General features: G+C 40.5%; 1 protein-coding gene across 2 annotated transcripts in view; it reads right to left on the reverse strand.

The window, feature by feature from the left end:
• The window catches only part of POU6F2 (POU class 6 homeobox 2), a 362,238-nt gene that overhangs the window by 13,277 nt on the left and 331,370 nt on the right, over window positions 1–17,591 (reverse strand). For both annotated transcript variants that reach the window (XM_063129575.1, XM_063129585.1), the window contains one exon: window positions 2,267–2,473. In XM_063129575.1, coding sequence (XP_062985645.1) covers window positions 2,267–2,473 — 207 coding nt within the window. The remainder of the gene's footprint in view (window positions 1–2,266; window positions 2,474–17,591) is intronic.

Consider the following 17,591-nt stretch of genomic DNA (forward strand, 5'->3'; position numbering starts at 1 on the left):
GTTTAAAACTTTAACATCAAACCAGCAAAAGGTTGGGTAGGCACTAAAGCAATCAATTGTCATGATCATCCTTGGAGGGCATGGACCTGGAATTGTATGGGGAAAGGTGTCTTGTGATGATGGAGAAATTCAAATGAGTTCAGATTTCTAAGAATCCCACCAGCAGAATCCACTGTGGACTGGCCTCCACAGACTTCCAGATTTGTTGTTTTACTTTCCTGAAATTTGCAGAAATTCATTTGCAGGAAAATATGTACGTTTCTGCTGAGACATATGCCATGATGGAAAATATACATGGGGAATGGGGGACAGTAGGCTAAATGGCATGTACTAAAATAAATTATGTAAATTGTTGCAAACTTCCTTACAGAATTATTTTTGTATTTTCCTGCATAACAGGTGGGGGAATCGAATCCACCTGCGAACATACACCAGAATGAACAACACGTGTGTTCCATGCACAATCCATGAAACAGAGGTGGGACAGATTTCACAAAATCCAAAAATCCCTGCTTGTGACTCAGTGATTTGCAGATATATTTTCCCGTCATTTCTGTTGATCCAAAAGTGATGGCCAGACTGCATAAACAGCTGCAGCATTTACCTGCATACTGCTGGTTCACATACAACTCTCCACGTGAGCATGGGCAAGCTTGCCAGTGGACTTCCTGTGTTTTTAACAATTGTGCATCAGGGAGAAATCTGGCAGATACTGGATCATGTCAGGAGTCTGGCCAGTGTTCACTTAGGTCATTTGGATGAGGGTCCAAAGATGAAAACGTTATGCTGGGTCAGAAAGGTTCCTCTGACATAAGGCTGACTAGGCACAAGTTGCATTAACTATTCCATTTCTGGACTCAATACACGAAGGAGGGAGTGCGCCGGCAAGAGTCTGAAGGAGCCTCTATGGAGGCTTTCCATGTGAGCCAGAATGCAGATTTTCCAGAGTTCTGGCTCACACAGAGAGCTTCCATGGATACGGGAGGCTCTCCTCTTCAGAAAGTCGCCCGTCATGAATTGAGGGCGACAGCAACACGTGAGGAGGTTGGTGGGTCTGGAGCACTCCCTTGCCTCATGCGTTGCATATAATCAGAAATGGAATGTCCGAATAGGGCTATTCTGTTGCAGCAAACTGTAGGTAAGGGACAAGAAGCCTAAAGCAAGGGAGGACAAGAATCAAAGCCAGGAGAAGCAGCTTTAAACCAGCTTGGTCTAAAGAGAGCAAGGCAGTTGTCTCTTGACTCACTTGCTGTTTGGAATATCCAAATCCAGAACAGGCTCCAGGATTGAGGAGGCCCTCTTAGAAAGTGCCTGCTATGGGCCTCCTCCTACATGAACCTTTTCCTTTGTTCCACCCTGGAACCTCTTTTCTTTCTTTCTCTTCCTTCCTTCCTTCCTTCCTTCCTTCCTTCCTTCCTTCCTTCCTTCCATACATTCATCTTACTGCTACATTATGGTGGTGACAGATCTCTCCATGGCCTGAAAAGCGTTTTTTAAAATATACTTTTATTCCCCCTTTTTTTTACTGAGCCCTCAGTTCAATTGTCTGACATCTTGGTTTCCCTAAAATTCACCCCTCCCCATAATGCACTCAAATTCTCAGTGAACTGCGTTGAAATCAAGATGGCAGCCAGAGGCTTGAGGCAATGAGGGCTAGGAACTGCTGCTGCCGAACAGTAAAAAGTTTAAAATAAAGGGGAAAGTGTGTGTGTGGGGGGGGAGGCTGCCCAGACTATAAGATAGCAGGCGAGGGGTGACTCTAAAAAAACACCAACATGAAAGGAGGACTCAGGGCAAGCATCAGCAATGGCCTGAGGATGCTGGCTGCTGAGCTGGAACCGGCACCATCCAAATCTGAAGATAACCTGTTCCATGAATGTTCTTCAGGTGGTATGCATCTGAATATGAAATATTGAGGAACAGCAGAAGGCCTTCAGGCCCTGTTTGTAAGCTTCCCAGAGTCATTTGGCTGACCACTCCAAGAATGCTAAACTAGGTGGGATTTTGGTCGACCCAACAGGTTCCTTAGAACTTTCTTGCTGGTGGAGTGGCAAACAGCTTGATCTCTGGTGTGAAAAAACTGGGTTTTGGCCCTCTTCCATATCGGCAGCCTGAATATTCCAAAATAATATCTGATTCTAAATGGAATATACATTTTATTTCATAAGGCAATAAATTGGTGGTAATACAGGAAAGAAAACATTCCTGTTAATCTAGATATTCCCACTATATGTCCATTAGTTTAAACACAGCTTTCATACTTTACCTGTTGGCCTGGCTTGAGTGGTGAGAGCGTGATTCCCTGGGTGTTGATCACTGGCAATATCTGATTTCCAATGACTGTTGCAATGATTTGCCCCTGGGCATTGGTCAATAACTGTGGTGTGATCGGCTGCACTTGAAGGCCCTGAGCTCCTCCTGCTGCCTGATTGGATGAGACTGGATTAGGCATCAATGGAATTGTTCCAATAATCTAGGGGGGGAAATCAGTATATGAATTCTATGGGTTACAAATATTTAATTGTTAATGTTTATAGTCATATAAACATACTTGAGCAGGAACATATTTCCTTTGACCCAAAGCACACATTTTGTCTAGTACAAAACATATACACTGTAATCACTATTTCTAGCTGTGGTAGGGTGACCATATGAAAAGGAGAAAAAGGCTCCTGTATCTTTAACAGTTGTATAGAAAAGGGAATTTCAGCAGGTGTTGTTTGTATGCAACACTTAAACCATGGCTTTAACCATAGTGAATAAGGCTTTTTGCTTTATTCACCATGGTTAAAGCCATGGTTTAAAGTGTCTTCTGAACGGGGCCATTCATACAAGGCGGAACTTTAAATTGCACCTTGACAGTGAGTTTGTAAACCATTTAATACAGTTTTATGAGTCTTTATTGTACTGTGACCTCCGAGGAAGTTTAGTGCAGAATATTTCAACACAGAGACAAAATCCCCTAACTTTTATATTTTCTCAGTACAACCTTGCATTGGAACTACAGAGGTAAGGGTGCTCTGATAACTCCAAAGATGAAGTGCAAGGTACTGTTGGACTGCTCTGAGAATATTTCAGTAAGTGTCCAGATCATCTCTCTACATTGTGAAAAGTCTTTGAGAAGTATGTTAAATTAGGCCATGGATTTCCACAGTTTGGATATTCACACAACTGATCACCACATACAGATCTACCCAGAAAAAAACAACCCCAACTCAAGCTGATTTGACTGTATAAATAATGGTGAAGGTCTCTTATTGATGAGAAAACTAATTACCTATTAAACATTCATAGAACACTACTAACACAAAAAGTATTTGATCATCTGTGAGTTGCTATTTGCACATAAAACTCCCGAAGTAGGTCATTTTTTTCTTTTTTCTTTTTACAGATGGGGAGTTTATAAATGAACTCAATTCTCCCAGGCCCAAATCCATTACTTTCCCCAGGTCACAAGGTAGCAGTCGATAACAGCAGGGTTTTTGAGTTTTAAAAGTTATAAATGTGCCAAGATACATCTTTGTGGAAACATGGCACATTTGTCCAGGGTGGGTTTTTTGGTTTTTTTTTTTTTTAGTATTATGCACACTCTATATTGGTAGTAATAATTTCCAGTTTTCCCTTTGGCCTGGCAGCCTCCACTTTGGACCTTTGCCGAAAGAGGCTAAAGGTCTTCCCCCCTCTTTATTTTATTACTTACAGACCTTCCAAAATATGAGCAATTCTGAAATATTATGGGTGAATAGCAAGAGCCAACCAACCCTGCATGTCAGGATATACCTGGTGGGTGAGGGGTGAGGATATATGAGACCTCAGAAATATTTTATACATTTTGTCTTTGCAGTTTGCCCAGGTAATTTGGACAGCTGAGCTGAAGCAGAATTCAAATAATCACCCCTATGTAATTTGGAAGAATTGTGGCCAGATGCCTCCTATCTTTACTCCAACAAATGTTACCAAATGGGAAGAATTACCTTCCTTTTTATGCTGTCAGCAGAAGCCTTGCAAAATAAAGGATCTTGGCTTCACATGTCGCAAAGGACATGGCCTTGAAGTGTCACTTCTGGGCCTTTAACTTCAGCCAGCGAGACTCCAGTCCCCACAAGGCAAAAAACTGCTGTGCTAGTTTTATCAGTAATAGAAATGTTTGCATCCACATTTAAAATGCATTTCTTGGATTGCAGACAAGCATTTTGCGAATGACATTGCTGAAGTGAACAGTTTGTAAGGTCAGAAGCAGGAGGATGGCCTCTTGTAATAAAGTGTGTTGTGTTTTTAAGATAAATGATTTATACTACATATACAAGGGGGGTGTAAGGTTGTACCCCGTAAACATACAATGCCCCATCAAAATGCATCGCACTTGAATGAATGGCATCAATGTTAATCTACATCTTCACTTACATACCACGCCATGGACTCATCAAACAACTGAAGCTTGGATGCAATTCAAGATAAAACAACCCTACACACAATAATTGTATATGTAGAAAAATAAATCAAGTAGCTTAGTCTAGAACATTTTTGGCCCTGGTATGCTAACTTTTTGTGTGCAGAAGTGTGCCATAGCATACCTACATTCTTTAATTATATATGATATGATATTCCGGAACATGTAGTTCAGCTTCAAATCTAGTACCCTACTATTATCAGCTTTCTAGTGGACAGTGCAGACATGAAACATCTGCATGTGTAGCTTTCCTCCTTCAATGCAGGGGAAGGATCTGTACTATGCACACCTCCCTTTATTTACATGGAAGCATATCTTCCATCAATGTGAATGGGGAGCATTGTGTGTGCACTTGATTCCTTCACCCACAAGAAATTACTGAACTGCAGTGTCTGTCTTCATAATTTCATTCACTGGTTGTCTAAAGCTCAACACTTCTGCTAGCTGGCCTAAATGTTTTGGATATATAAGGGGAAGAAATATTTTATTAATAGTAAAGTTGCCTTTGGGCTCTTATTTGTTCTTTCAATTATTCAAGCATAGCTCAAAGTAAAGGCTCACTTTTCTATCTTGTTATTCCCTAAACTCATTTCATAATGAAGCCTTGAGTCTAGGTCCCTACCTTTACACTTAGCTACTAAAAAACACAATTTGGAGGTGTAAAGATTATGAAGTGTGAAACATGAAGGCAATGTGGGAATAGCAAAAAGAGTACCATCATTGTTTTGTTTTTAACTCAATTTTTTCCACTTAGTTTCCCCTAATCTCAAAGAGGATTTAACATGATGTGACATTTGGTATGATATCACTACAATAGTTGCCATTGTTTATACATTAGTATTGATATGATATGCAATAATCTGGTAATTTACTCTGGGAAACTTTAGTAACTGCATTTCAAATGAATGTTCTAATTAATGAGAAGCTGTTGAGTTAATAACATTAGAATGCTAAGCCATAATGTTTAGTTCAAAATACTTAACTGCTGTAACTTAGCATGTTAGCTGAACAGGATTATAGTCGACAATATTGGCCAAGATGGACCAATGGTGTTACAATATAAGGCAGCTTCCTATGTGTCAAACTCAGATCTAGTAATTATTACACCTTCTAAAAATTGAACTCATGTAGTGAGCGTTGACATGCTTATGACCAAAACTAGGACACTAAGAAACAGGATAGAGGTTTCAGCAGAACCCTAAGGTTTGCAGAAGTCCATTCCATTACCCTTCTCCCCGCCCCCCAGGGAGTGGGGGTGGGTGGGAGAAAAATACTTGTAAAAACACACTACAGCCTAGTGAGGGCTGAGCTTGCTTGGCAGCCATAGAATGTTGACTGTCAGTTGGAAACAGAAAACTGGGGGTGGGTGGGGAAAGGGTAATGGAATGGACTTCTGGATGAAGGCCTAGTTATTTGGCTGGCCTGAACCCTTGAACAGATGTACTCCTGTTCTATCAGGAACTGACAGTACATTGAAACATTTTGTTGCAGGTACCACTTGTGAAACTGTATTCGTAACAGAGAGGCTATTGATTTCTTTTCCTTATGAGCTACCTTTTTAAAGGCTTTCACATGTATAGATGACCATGATGGTAACTCCCCCCCCCCGCACCATGCAGTCCCAAAGTATCAATGCCCTTATCCATGAGACTGTCTTATATATGCAGTCCTATTTCTACTGTCTAAAATTAGGGCCAGTTCATCACAGGACCATTTAGCATGTCAGGGATATAGATTCAGCATATCAACAGAACCTTTAGAGATCAAACAGTTGCTTTTCTAGGTGCCCACTTTGCCATTCAATCCAGAGTTATAGCATTTCAGCTAATCTATTTTTGGAAACCTTGTGGTTCAAACATGATGGAAACCATGGTTTCTCACTAAAAGAATGAGCTGTGGCAAGTCTTCTCTTGCACATACCCTGCCCTCTTTTCTACCTTTAAAAGTAGATTAAATATTTTTGATTTTCAACTAACTTCAGTATCCTATGACATCTGAACTTGGAGAACTGTAATTTCTGTAAACTTTGGTTAGAGAAAACAAGCCAGGATCAAACTGGCTTCAGAACATGGCTTGTTCTGAAATCATAGTTTGCTCAAATCATAATTCCCTGAATTTGGAGGTCAGGGGGAAACTGTGGTTAGTTTAAAAGCAAAAATTTTCAATCTCATCCTCATGGCCACAAAAGAGGAGTAGGAGAGGAAAGAACAGCCTGACACTCACCACATGGCAAATTATCATAGTGGGAAACCATGGTTTCTTATTATGTCTGAATTGGGCCTGAAGTTAAACAGCCTGATGAAACATGACCTTTTAGGAAACAATTTACATGAAATCTAAAACAGGTTCAGGATTTCACCATTCTCTCACTAACTTAGACCCACATTCTAACTCACACATTATGTTTTCCCATGTATGCAGATATAAGAATGATGAGTTCCCCTTTCATGCCATTATCAGTGCCTGAGAGAATCCAGTTTATCTCCTTGTGTCCCAAAAGGCAATATGAATTATTCAATATATATCATGGTTATGAGAAAGCAAACCATCACTTAGATCAACATTAGCTAAGAGGTGTTAAAGGCTATACCAAAATGAGGCATCAAAAGAGGTATCCCTTGTTCTTATTAAAAGGGTTAATCCAACTTCAGTCTGCCTGAAGTTTGCCAGGCTAAAATCCTGAAATCAGCAATGAAAGTTTAAAGGACTGAAAATAACAAAGAGCCTGGGGGCGGGAGGGAGGGATAGCTTGAAAAAAAAAAGTATGTTATCAAATATGCATTTGTTTATCACAGTCAAGTTTTATGATTCAAAGCTGATTCATATATATTTTATGAAGAGAATATCCATTGTGGTGGCAAAATTAAATGTATTTTGAAACTTGTAGGTGACATTTATCTGTCTGCTCTATCAGAAAAAAAGTTGTCATATTCCATCTAACATATATTACTTTTTCAATTTCCTGCCAGTAATGTTTCTTTAATGTTCTTTAGGGCGAGACTTCAGGATTTCTCATTTCTCACAACAAAGGCCATAACTCATTATAATGATGCTAATGAGCTTTGCCCATGAAAACTGTATCACCCTTTTCATAGGTGAACAATCTTTTATCCATGACCATCATGGCATTTTCTTATATATACATACAGACGGGTGTAAAAGAGAGCTTGACGCATCCTTGCAAATCACTCATGTTCTTCCATTCTTTTTCTGCCGCTCCCTTCAGACGAAAAAAGTTAGGCACCATTTCTGTGATGATTCAGGCTCTTTTTGGATGCATACACGATGAGATAACAGATACGAAACCTTTTGAAGCTGGCAATCTTGCATCTTCTTTTGTGATACTGGCATCATAACTGCATATTAACCCAAATTAAAAACTGAGGAACAAACTATGCTTTTTGCATGGCAGGCAATGTTAATGGGTGTGATCCTGCTGAAATGAAACACCACTTCCATTGATTTGGGACCAGGATACCTGAGAGAGTACCTTCTCCCTTATCAACCTGCCTGGTCACTGAGGTTGTCAGAGGGCATGCTCCTGGTGGTTCCACATGGACCCATGATCTGATTGGAGCCAGCAGAAGAGCCTTTGGGGGGGTGGCCCCCATTCTTTAGAACTCGCTGCCCCTGGGGGTCAGGCAGGCACCAGCACTGTGTTGTTAGTGCCCCCTGAAAACAGTCTTATTCCAGGAAGCACTCCTTGACTGCAGCCATGATTTTTATTGCCATTCCGTGTTTTTTAGTATTACCATGGTATTCAAATTTTTGTATCCTTTACTGTTTTAATTCTTAGGTTCACCACTGTAGAATCTGTTTCAGATACAAAGTGGTATACAAATTTTGTAAATAAATAAATCTCAATGAGGGAGAGTTCATCACATGTTTAATGCTCCTGCATTGAAATCAGAGGAGGCGTAAATATGACCCTGAGGCCATATTTTGTACTTAGAACAATTCATCCCCAGAAAAGACCAAAAATAGAGTTGACAGAAACATAATTATTGCTGAGATTATCAAAAGCATAAAGCTTGTTACTGAAAAAATAATTGGGGGTCCCCAGTAATTCTATGTGATTCTGTTATATTGACTATTAAGGATTCTGTATGAAGGTGTACAGTTTCACTGAAAGGGCAACTATTTTCCCCAGACTTCAGCACTGCAATGTGTTAACTGACACTTAACACCATAAAATAAAAATGAAATAACCTTACGGATAACATTTTCTTCTGGTGTTTAATGAGGCCCACTCTATTAACTTCAAAGAGTTTGACAATGTTTGCTTCCCCTTTAGTTGATCAATTTTTAATTCCTTGGTATTTGGGGTGCCATGACCTTGCTAAGTCTCTATTTGTCTATATAGAAAAATAACTTCTAAACGTTTTTTTTTTTTTTTTTTTTTTGGTGTTACGTGAAGACAGAATGGAAGAAAAGTCCTCTTCTTTGAAGGGCAATATGTCCAAGCAAGAATGTGGGGAGCCCCAGTGGCAAACATCATGTTATCCTGGTCAAAGAAAACAACAGAAAAGAAAATCCCAGGAAAACATTGAACACGCTTGATTATGGCCTTAATGGTTATGTAGATAAGATGGGAATGATTCCTGGAGCTGCAAAGGGTGCCATGTTATTGTCCCCAATATGGGCAATACTGTGACAACAAAGAAGAAAAGTTTAATTCAGTGCTATGGAACCACTGAATGAGATGAATTCCCTCTTCCCGCTGCCCTCTCCCAATCCAGACTCTCGGTGTGACATTATGTGAATAAACTTTCACTGTTTTCCTATCACTTTGAGTCTATCTATCTGTCCATCCATCCATCCTGTTGAATAAGTCATGTCATGGTTTAATAAATATATCCTTGGGAGAGGACCAGGCCTCTAGAGGCTACGACTAACAAGTTAAAATTAAACATTATTTTTCAGTTGGGATGCAATGACCTATTTATATATTTTTCCTTGCCTGATTCATATATATATATATATATATATATATATATATATATATATATAATTTTTACATTTCCCCTAGTAACTGGCCTCTCTCATCTCTCTCTAAACTGTCTCCCTGATGTCCCGATCACTCTCTGATCTATTTCTCTTTTCTTATCTCCTGGGTGGATGCTAATATGACACATCCAACCTCTAAAACAAACCATTTATTTTGAGAGCTGGCGATGTCAGATTATTTGATGCATCAAACATTAAAATGAATGTTTATTTGTATATTGCCTTGCCTGCATTGTGCCTGTATATAGACACTTTTTTTTAAGAGAGAGAGCTGTTTTTTTTAAAAACGGAGAGGCTGTTTCTTATCATCTTTCTTAAATCTACAGCAAAAAACATACTATGAGGGGAACTGGGGAAAAATGAGATTTTTGCAGAATGGGGAAGAAAGACTGAGTTAAAGGGGAGGGCTATGAGGTTAGCGCATATCTTGATAGTATTTGCTTCAATCTAGCTATGGGCCAGATGCATGCAGACCTTCTACTTGTATACTCCTATTGGGAAGGGTAAATGGTTACTGTATGCATGATTCTCCTGCATGATCCAGCAGCCTGTACTGTATGTATCTTCAAAGTTAGGATATAGCAATGCACTCTACAAGAGGCTGCCTTTGAAGACCATTTGGAAACTGCAGCTTGTGCAAAGGACGGTGGCTAGATTGATAATGGGGACAAGGTCTGAGCATATTACACAGATTCTGGCCCTCTTGCACTAGCTGCCTGAATATTTCTAGGTCCACTTCAAGGTACTTGTATTAACCTATAAAGTCATACAAAGTTTGGGACTACAATACCTAATGGTGCCTCCACTTGGATGAAGCTACCCATATACTATGGGCCTGTTCAGATGACACTCCAGGCTCTGTGGTTAGCAAAACTGTGGTTCTCTAGGGTTAGCACTAACCACAAGCCGTGCTGTTGCACACAACACTTTAAGCCATGGTTAGAGCTGCTAACCCTGCTGTAGATGGTGAGTGAGCAAGGTTTAGCAAAGTGCATTGCACAAGACACCTTAAACCCTGCTGCTAAACCAAAAGCCCTAACCAGCAGGGTTTAAGGTGTCTTCTGAACAGGCCCAATGATTAACATCTGAGTGCCTCTTCCAAGGGTGATTCGAAGAACACCAACAAAATTCAGGGCTTTTTTTTTGGCAGTGCCCTCCTTGTTCATGGAATATTCTCTCCCCTGGCACCAAAATTTTTATCTTTTCAGCACCAGGTTAAGATTTTCCTCTATTCCCAGGAATTTTGTGGCATATGATGGGCCTCTTAATTTAATTGTTTTGATCAGATTTGTCTAGCCAACTCCAATCCCCATCCTGCTAGGACACTAGCAATCCAACTCCAATCCCTATTCTTCTAGGACTTGCAATCCAAGTCCCATGTTCTTGTCTGCTTACAATCCAATACTGATAAGTACAAAGGAGGTTCAAATATACTTTTCAGTAATGCTTGAGTAAAAATGTTCAAGATCTGTTTTCTTCAAGTTTAGGATTTCAGTGATTCAGCCTATAGCTTCCCCCTTCTTTCAAATTCACTAATTGTTCCACTTACTTATGCAACTAGGATTTCCTTTTTTTTTAGAGCTGTGAAATTTGCTAGTCATGTTGTCCTGTATTTTTTTTAACCGTATATGTTTCCTTTACGAAACAATGTTTGTCTATTGTTCACTGTTCGCTCTGCAACAAAAAGTGTGTGTCGTTGTGTGGCAACTAGCAACGAAACCAGAAGCCAAGGTAACAATGCTATATATATTTAAGTATCTGCATGATACAGTGTGGTTTAACCTTGGTTTATGAATAATGTAATGTCAAGAATGCGAGTCGGAATGAATCTGAACTTACCAATGAGAGCAGGCCTTGTTAAAAGCCTGAATAATTTCTGAAGAAAAGATGATATACAGAATCTAGTGGTGCAAACATTCTCTAGCCTCTCTGACTCTCGGAACTCTCCACAGAGCAACAAACCCTCCCTTTCCTTATCTTATGGGTGATTCCATCCTCCTCAGTGAGTCTAGAAAGCAGTTATGAACAAGTTCATCCCTCCCCTTCTCTACCTCTCCAGAATGCCCGCTTCCACTCTCTCTTTCTGTAAATAGATTCAAATAATATGTCCCTATGTGTAGGCTGCTCAAAATCACTTCAGTGTGGTGGCACTCAATGTGGGCGGCTATAATATTTGAAAGCCTCTTAATGAGTATTGCAGCCCAATCATCTTGAGACTCTCTAAGCTGGTGTCACACATTTCTGGTGGCCTCTGCACACTCATGCCAGCCCGCACAATAAGCTAGAAATATTTCTCAGAATTCATTTAAATCCTGTCACCCCAGATTGCACCCCACCCCAGAGTTCAATGTACAGTTATCAGTGGTAAGGTATCAATTTTGTTGTCTTAACACAATCAAACTTCTTGGTTGCCTTAAGACAGAGTCAGCCCTTGTCCTTATCTGTATGATTCTTCTAAAATTAACCTACTCGAGAAGGTAATTACATGACATATATCCCTTACAACAGGAGTGGGCAACCTTTTTTTTTTTTTTTTTTGGTCAAGGGCCACATTCCTTCATTGGTAATTGTCTTGCATCATGTCAGTTGGTGGGGCTGAAGCCAGCTTTGGGTAGAGCTAAGGCCAAAAATTAGTGGGTCACCCCCTTTGGTCTCTCTCTTTCTGCCACCTCCTTTCTCTCTCTCTACTTCATTCCCAGGTAGCGGACTGCCAAGGAAGAGAGAGATCATTTTTGAAAGAAGTCTCAGGTGATTGTATGCAATACAGACTGAGGGCCACATGAAACTAGGCTGAATGCCACAGGTTGCCCACCCCTGCCTTACAACTAAGAGCTCATTGCCTACCTCCCGGTAATCTACAGAAAAGCCTGAAGGGTAGTTTCCAGTATTAAGAAATATGTTAAGTCCCGAAGTATTCATATTTTGAACAATGGCTTAGGAAATGTACAAACATTTACCATAAATGATAAACAATTTAACCTTAAAAGCCTTATTCACTGTGGTTAAAGCCATGGCTTAAGGTGTCTTCTGAACACAGCCTGGCTTTCTGGCTTAACCACCATGGTTAAAGCCATGGTTTAACGTGTCATCTGAATGAGCCCAGTGGATGGAAGAGGGTGCAGAAGCCCTCTGACCAAATAGACAATGTGATTGAGAAAAAGCTGGGTTTGAAGACATGGATCTGCCACCATTTCATGTAGTTTGGGCCTTAGATATGCTACTACTGCTAGGTTGGCTAGATTGAAAACAGAACAGGACTCCTGCACCTTTAATAGTGGTGCAGAAAATGGAATTTCATCAGCTTATTATGCAAAACACACCAGTTGAAATCCCCTCTTCTACACACAACTATTAAAGATGTAGTTTTCTTTTACATTTGACTGCCCTAACTTCAGCTTGCCAGTGAAAATAATACACAAACAATAATCACTCAGATGTAATTCTCATTGAGCCCAATGCGCTTTACCCCCAGGTTAATGTGTATAGAATTGCAACGTTAATTAAGTTTTGCCCATCATTGGGATTATGGGGGGGGGGGGAGGAGGAGGAGACCTCAGCCAAGAATGTTGCTCATGTTTTTGGTCTGCACATTTTAAATGCAAGAGAGTTGGAAGGAGAATTCTCTACCATGAGATGTAATGATGGCCACCAATTTGGATGGCTTTAAAAGAGGGTTGAATTAATTCCTGGAGGAGAAAGCTATTGATGGCTACCAGTCCTGATAGCTATGTACTACCTCCAGTATCAGAGGCAATAAACCTTTATACATCAGTTGCTGTGGAACATGGGCAGTAAGGTGCTGTTGCACCTTTATCCTGCTGGTGGGTTCCTGGTCAACAGCTGGTTGGCCACCGTGTGAACAGAATGCTGTACTAGATGGACCCTTGGTCTGATCCAGGATAGCTCTTCTTATACATTGTTATAAGTGAAATCAAGACATCAGAATTTGCATCTTACCACTTCTTTGGAGTACCCCCCATCACTATTGTACTATTCCCTTTTATGATCTCAATACCTTTTGGAATCTCATAGAATCATAGAATCATAGAATAGCAGAGTTGGAAGGGGCCTACAAGGCCATCGAGTCCAACCCCCTGCTCAATGCAGGAATCCACCCTAAAGCATCCCTGACAGAGGGTTGTCCAGCTGCCTCTTGAAGGCCTCTAGTGTGGGAGAGCCCACAACCTCCCTAGGTAACTGATTCCACCGTTGCACTGCTCTAACAGTCAGGAAGTTTTTCCTGATGTCCAGCTGGAATCTGGCTTCCTTTAACTTGAGCCCGTTATTCCGTGTCCTGCACTCTGGGAGGATCGAGAAGAGATCCTGGCCCTCCTCTGTGTGACAACCTTTTAAGTATTTGAAGAGTGCTATCATGTCTCCCCTCAATCTTCTCTTCTCCAGGCTAAACATGCCCAGTTCTTTCAGTCTCTCTTCATAGGGCTTTGTTTCTAGACCTCTGATCATCCCGGTTGCCCTCTTCTGAACACGCTCCAGCTTGTCTGCGTCCTTCTTGAATTGTGGAGCCCACAATTCTCCTTTGCATTCAGTACAACTTTGACCTATAAGTTCTTTTTCACCATTGTCCTAATCAGCAATGAGGAGGCCGGGCACCACAGTCCTTAAAGCACTCAGGCACTAAGGGAAATTTGATGCTTTTATCATCACTTCCACCTGTGGAACTTAACTGGTGGCAGCAGTGGTGAAAAACATTAAGTGAAATAAGAGGCCAGAGCAGAAACAGCCTAAGGCAGTGAGGGTGAAATGGGACAGCTGCCTTAGAGGCGTTTTTGTGAGGCAACTCTGCCTCAGGCATGTGTATTGATTTTAGAACTCCCTCAAGAATAGTAAGAACTTGGACATGGTTATGTTCCTGAAGGATACATAGCATACTTTCCTCAGCCATATTGTGTGTTCCAGAAGATGCTGGACACAAAATTAGCTTATTCCTACCCACATGGCAAGAGAGAGGCTACCACAAACTTTGAAATTGCACCATCTCTTCATTCCAGTATGTATAACCTGCCTTTGTGTACAAATAATCAAGATGACTTCCAAACTAGATAACGAATAAATATACCAGTAAAAAAAACCACAACCCTATCAGTGTAACATTAATAAAATAATCTAAAAACAATTTAAAAATTCAAGAACAGTGTTTCATTAAAAACAAAAAAAGGCATTTTTTAATTTATTTAAAAGCAAACAGCATCCAGACAACTGGCCTGGGAATAAAACAGCCGTTGCTGCCTGCCAAAAGACAAGTGGCAATGACCACGAAAACTTCTCTTGGAATGCTATTCCAAATTATGTGTGTCAACATCAAGATGGCGAGCTAGTGGGTTGTAGTATTCAGGCAGGTGGATACAAAGAAGGCCGTTCTTGAGATATTCTGGTCCCTTGCTGTGCGGTTATTTAAAGGTCAAAACAGCAACTTGGATTTAGTTTGGAAACGAATTGGGAAGTAATGTAGATCGTAGAGTATCAGAGCCAAACCCTGGCAACAGCATTTTGAACTAATTGAAGTTTCTGAACTGTCTTCAAGGGGCAGCCCCATGTAAACTGAATCTGACTAGGACATGAATTACCGAGGCCAAAATAGAAAAGAAAAGGAAGAACAGCTGGCACACAAGTGAAAGCTGGGAAAAGATGCTCTTGACCAACACTGTCACGTGGTCATCCAGGAGCAGTCCTGCCTCCAGGAGAACACTGAGGTGGCTGAAGGCTGCACCTATACTTGATTGACTGTGGTCCTTTTTAGCATCTTCGTGCTAAACCAAAAGCTGTGCCCCAAATAAAGAAATCAAGTGTTTCCTATGCCAACAGCAAGAACTAAAATTGGCACATTTTAGTTCTATAAATTGTGCTTGGCCCCACCATGAATTTTGTCAATGGGGCAAAACGAATAGGACATCGAAGGACTTATGGTGCCCATAGTATAGTTATGAAGATCCACTCATGCTATCTTCATTCTTATAATAGTTAAATATCAAATTTAAAAAGAATTCACTGATGCCTTTACTCTCAAAGACTGAAACTGAAAGCAGCACAAATTGAGGTTTGTTTAAACACACTTTCACAAAACAACTGGCCAACTCCATCCATTATAAAGTTAGCATAAAAAGTTTTTATCCCTGGAGATGATGATTAAGGAAATCAACTATATGCTGCTTCATTTGTCATGAAAGGACTGGATGTAGTGAACAAGTGCACCTCTACCACCCCTTCCCAAAGCTCTAACCAGACTCATCTTTAGGCTCTGGACATAAGTGTAGTAAGATTGCAATCTGACATATTAAATTCCACATATTTCTGAGTAAATGCCTTCAGGACTAAGCTGCAAGGATAGCTTCTTGCTTGTCATTTTGTACTTGAGCAGCTGAACCTGAGTACAAAGTATGCACACATCCTATCAACTGGGTAGGATACATGCACATGTTGCTTCTTTTAAAATATGTGGAAATTGTAATTGGGAAAGGGAACGGGGCTCATTTTTCCAAAGCACAAATCATCACGAGAAAGCTGTCTTCAGTTCCAATGAAAGTGAAGTAAGAGTCTCATGATTTGTGGCTAAAGCATATTAGGGGGGTAACAACTGACAATAGTTTTTAATATTGCTGAAAGTGGCTGAAGCCTCACTTCTCATGGCATAGAGTGCACACCTATTTCTTTTGTCCCTCTTTTACCTCTGGTCAAACAGGCTTTAGAAACACAAGAACCTGCGAAACCTGTACAGCAGATGATGCAGTGTCCCCTCTTTCACACCAGCTTCCTCTCTCTGGGAGGAAAAAAATCATCTGCTTCTAGCCTGTAATCCGATTTAAATTTTGAAATTGTCATCCAGAGTAGTCCCATTTACTGCTGTGGAACTACTTCGGAGTGTGTCGTCAAGGCTGTCTCCTCTGAAAACACTTGCAATGCTGCAAGAAAATAAATGCAACTGTGAGGAATCAGGACATGGGCACATTAAAAAGTGGTCACCCGGAGTCTCTTCAAAGGGGATATGCTTTGGTACTTTACAAATCAATCCATAAAGAGAGTCAGGTCCTATTTTGTAATTCTTTCTACAGTTTTTATTGCACTTGACATATTACACTGTACCATGCAGTACATGGCGACAAAATGGTGATCCCTTCACTGGGTTTGAAAAGGGCTGCTTTATTTCCTTTCCTTTAAAATATCCAAGCTTTTTAGCTGATGAAGTCTTTTATTTTATTAGTTGGGAGTTGATGCTTAACCAAAACGGAGCAGCAGGGTGGGGGAGACATATATATATATATATATATATATATATATATATATATATATATATATATATGAAATGAAAAGGCCCATGGCAGTATTAGGAAGGCCTGGGATGGAATAATACACTTTTAATAATGAGGGATAGAACTACAGCTTTTGCTGATGGCTGTGACCGGCTCTGTGACCTGATTATGTCGCAGAGTGTCAGCAGCTGAGACACTACAAAAGCGAGCGCATCCCATCAAATCTATCTCCATTGTAATCACTCTCACCGCTGAGAGGCTTGTTAGGAGCAGAGAACCATCAGGCCTTATTAGCACCATTTACTCTCAAGATGCTCAGAGAGCCAATGGGCACCCTCTCATCAGAATAATGAGAACCAAAGTACTCCCATTATCGAACTAGATCAACAACACCATGCTACCTGCTTAGCCGGCAAGCTAATTGTGGATTAAACCTCTCTGAAGGCAGTTAATGTTTGTTAATTAGTGGAAGCCACACACAAGGCTCTCTTTTCTCTCAGGAAGAAGATTTTCCTGTCAATGAAGCAGTGCATATGTTCAGCACCAGTGAAGTCCTTTGGATGGCTCTTAAGCTATATTCTGACCTTCTTAATCCACGGAGCAATTAAAATTCTGTAACATAATACCAATAAGACAACCTCCCCCCCCCCCTTTCTTGCAGTTGTAACACTATTCAAAGCACTATGCTTTTATAAACATGCACTGCTAGTTGAGACAATACAGCTGTGCCGGCTGATAAAATGAATATTGCTGTTCTTTTAAAACTCTTGCTTGTTTATGAAAATGGGCAAATTTGTGAAGCCAGCCCTGCAGTCCTCACATCAAATACATGAAGTGTCATTGAGGTCAATTTGATTACTCAAGTGTAA

The sequence above is a fragment of the Elgaria multicarinata genome, chromosome 1, assembly GCF_023053635.1.
Source record: "Elgaria multicarinata webbii isolate HBS135686 ecotype San Diego chromosome 1, rElgMul1.1.pri, whole genome shotgun sequence".
In the NCBI taxonomy this organism is placed as follows: domain Eukaryota; kingdom Metazoa; phylum Chordata; class Lepidosauria; order Squamata; family Anguidae; genus Elgaria; species Elgaria multicarinata.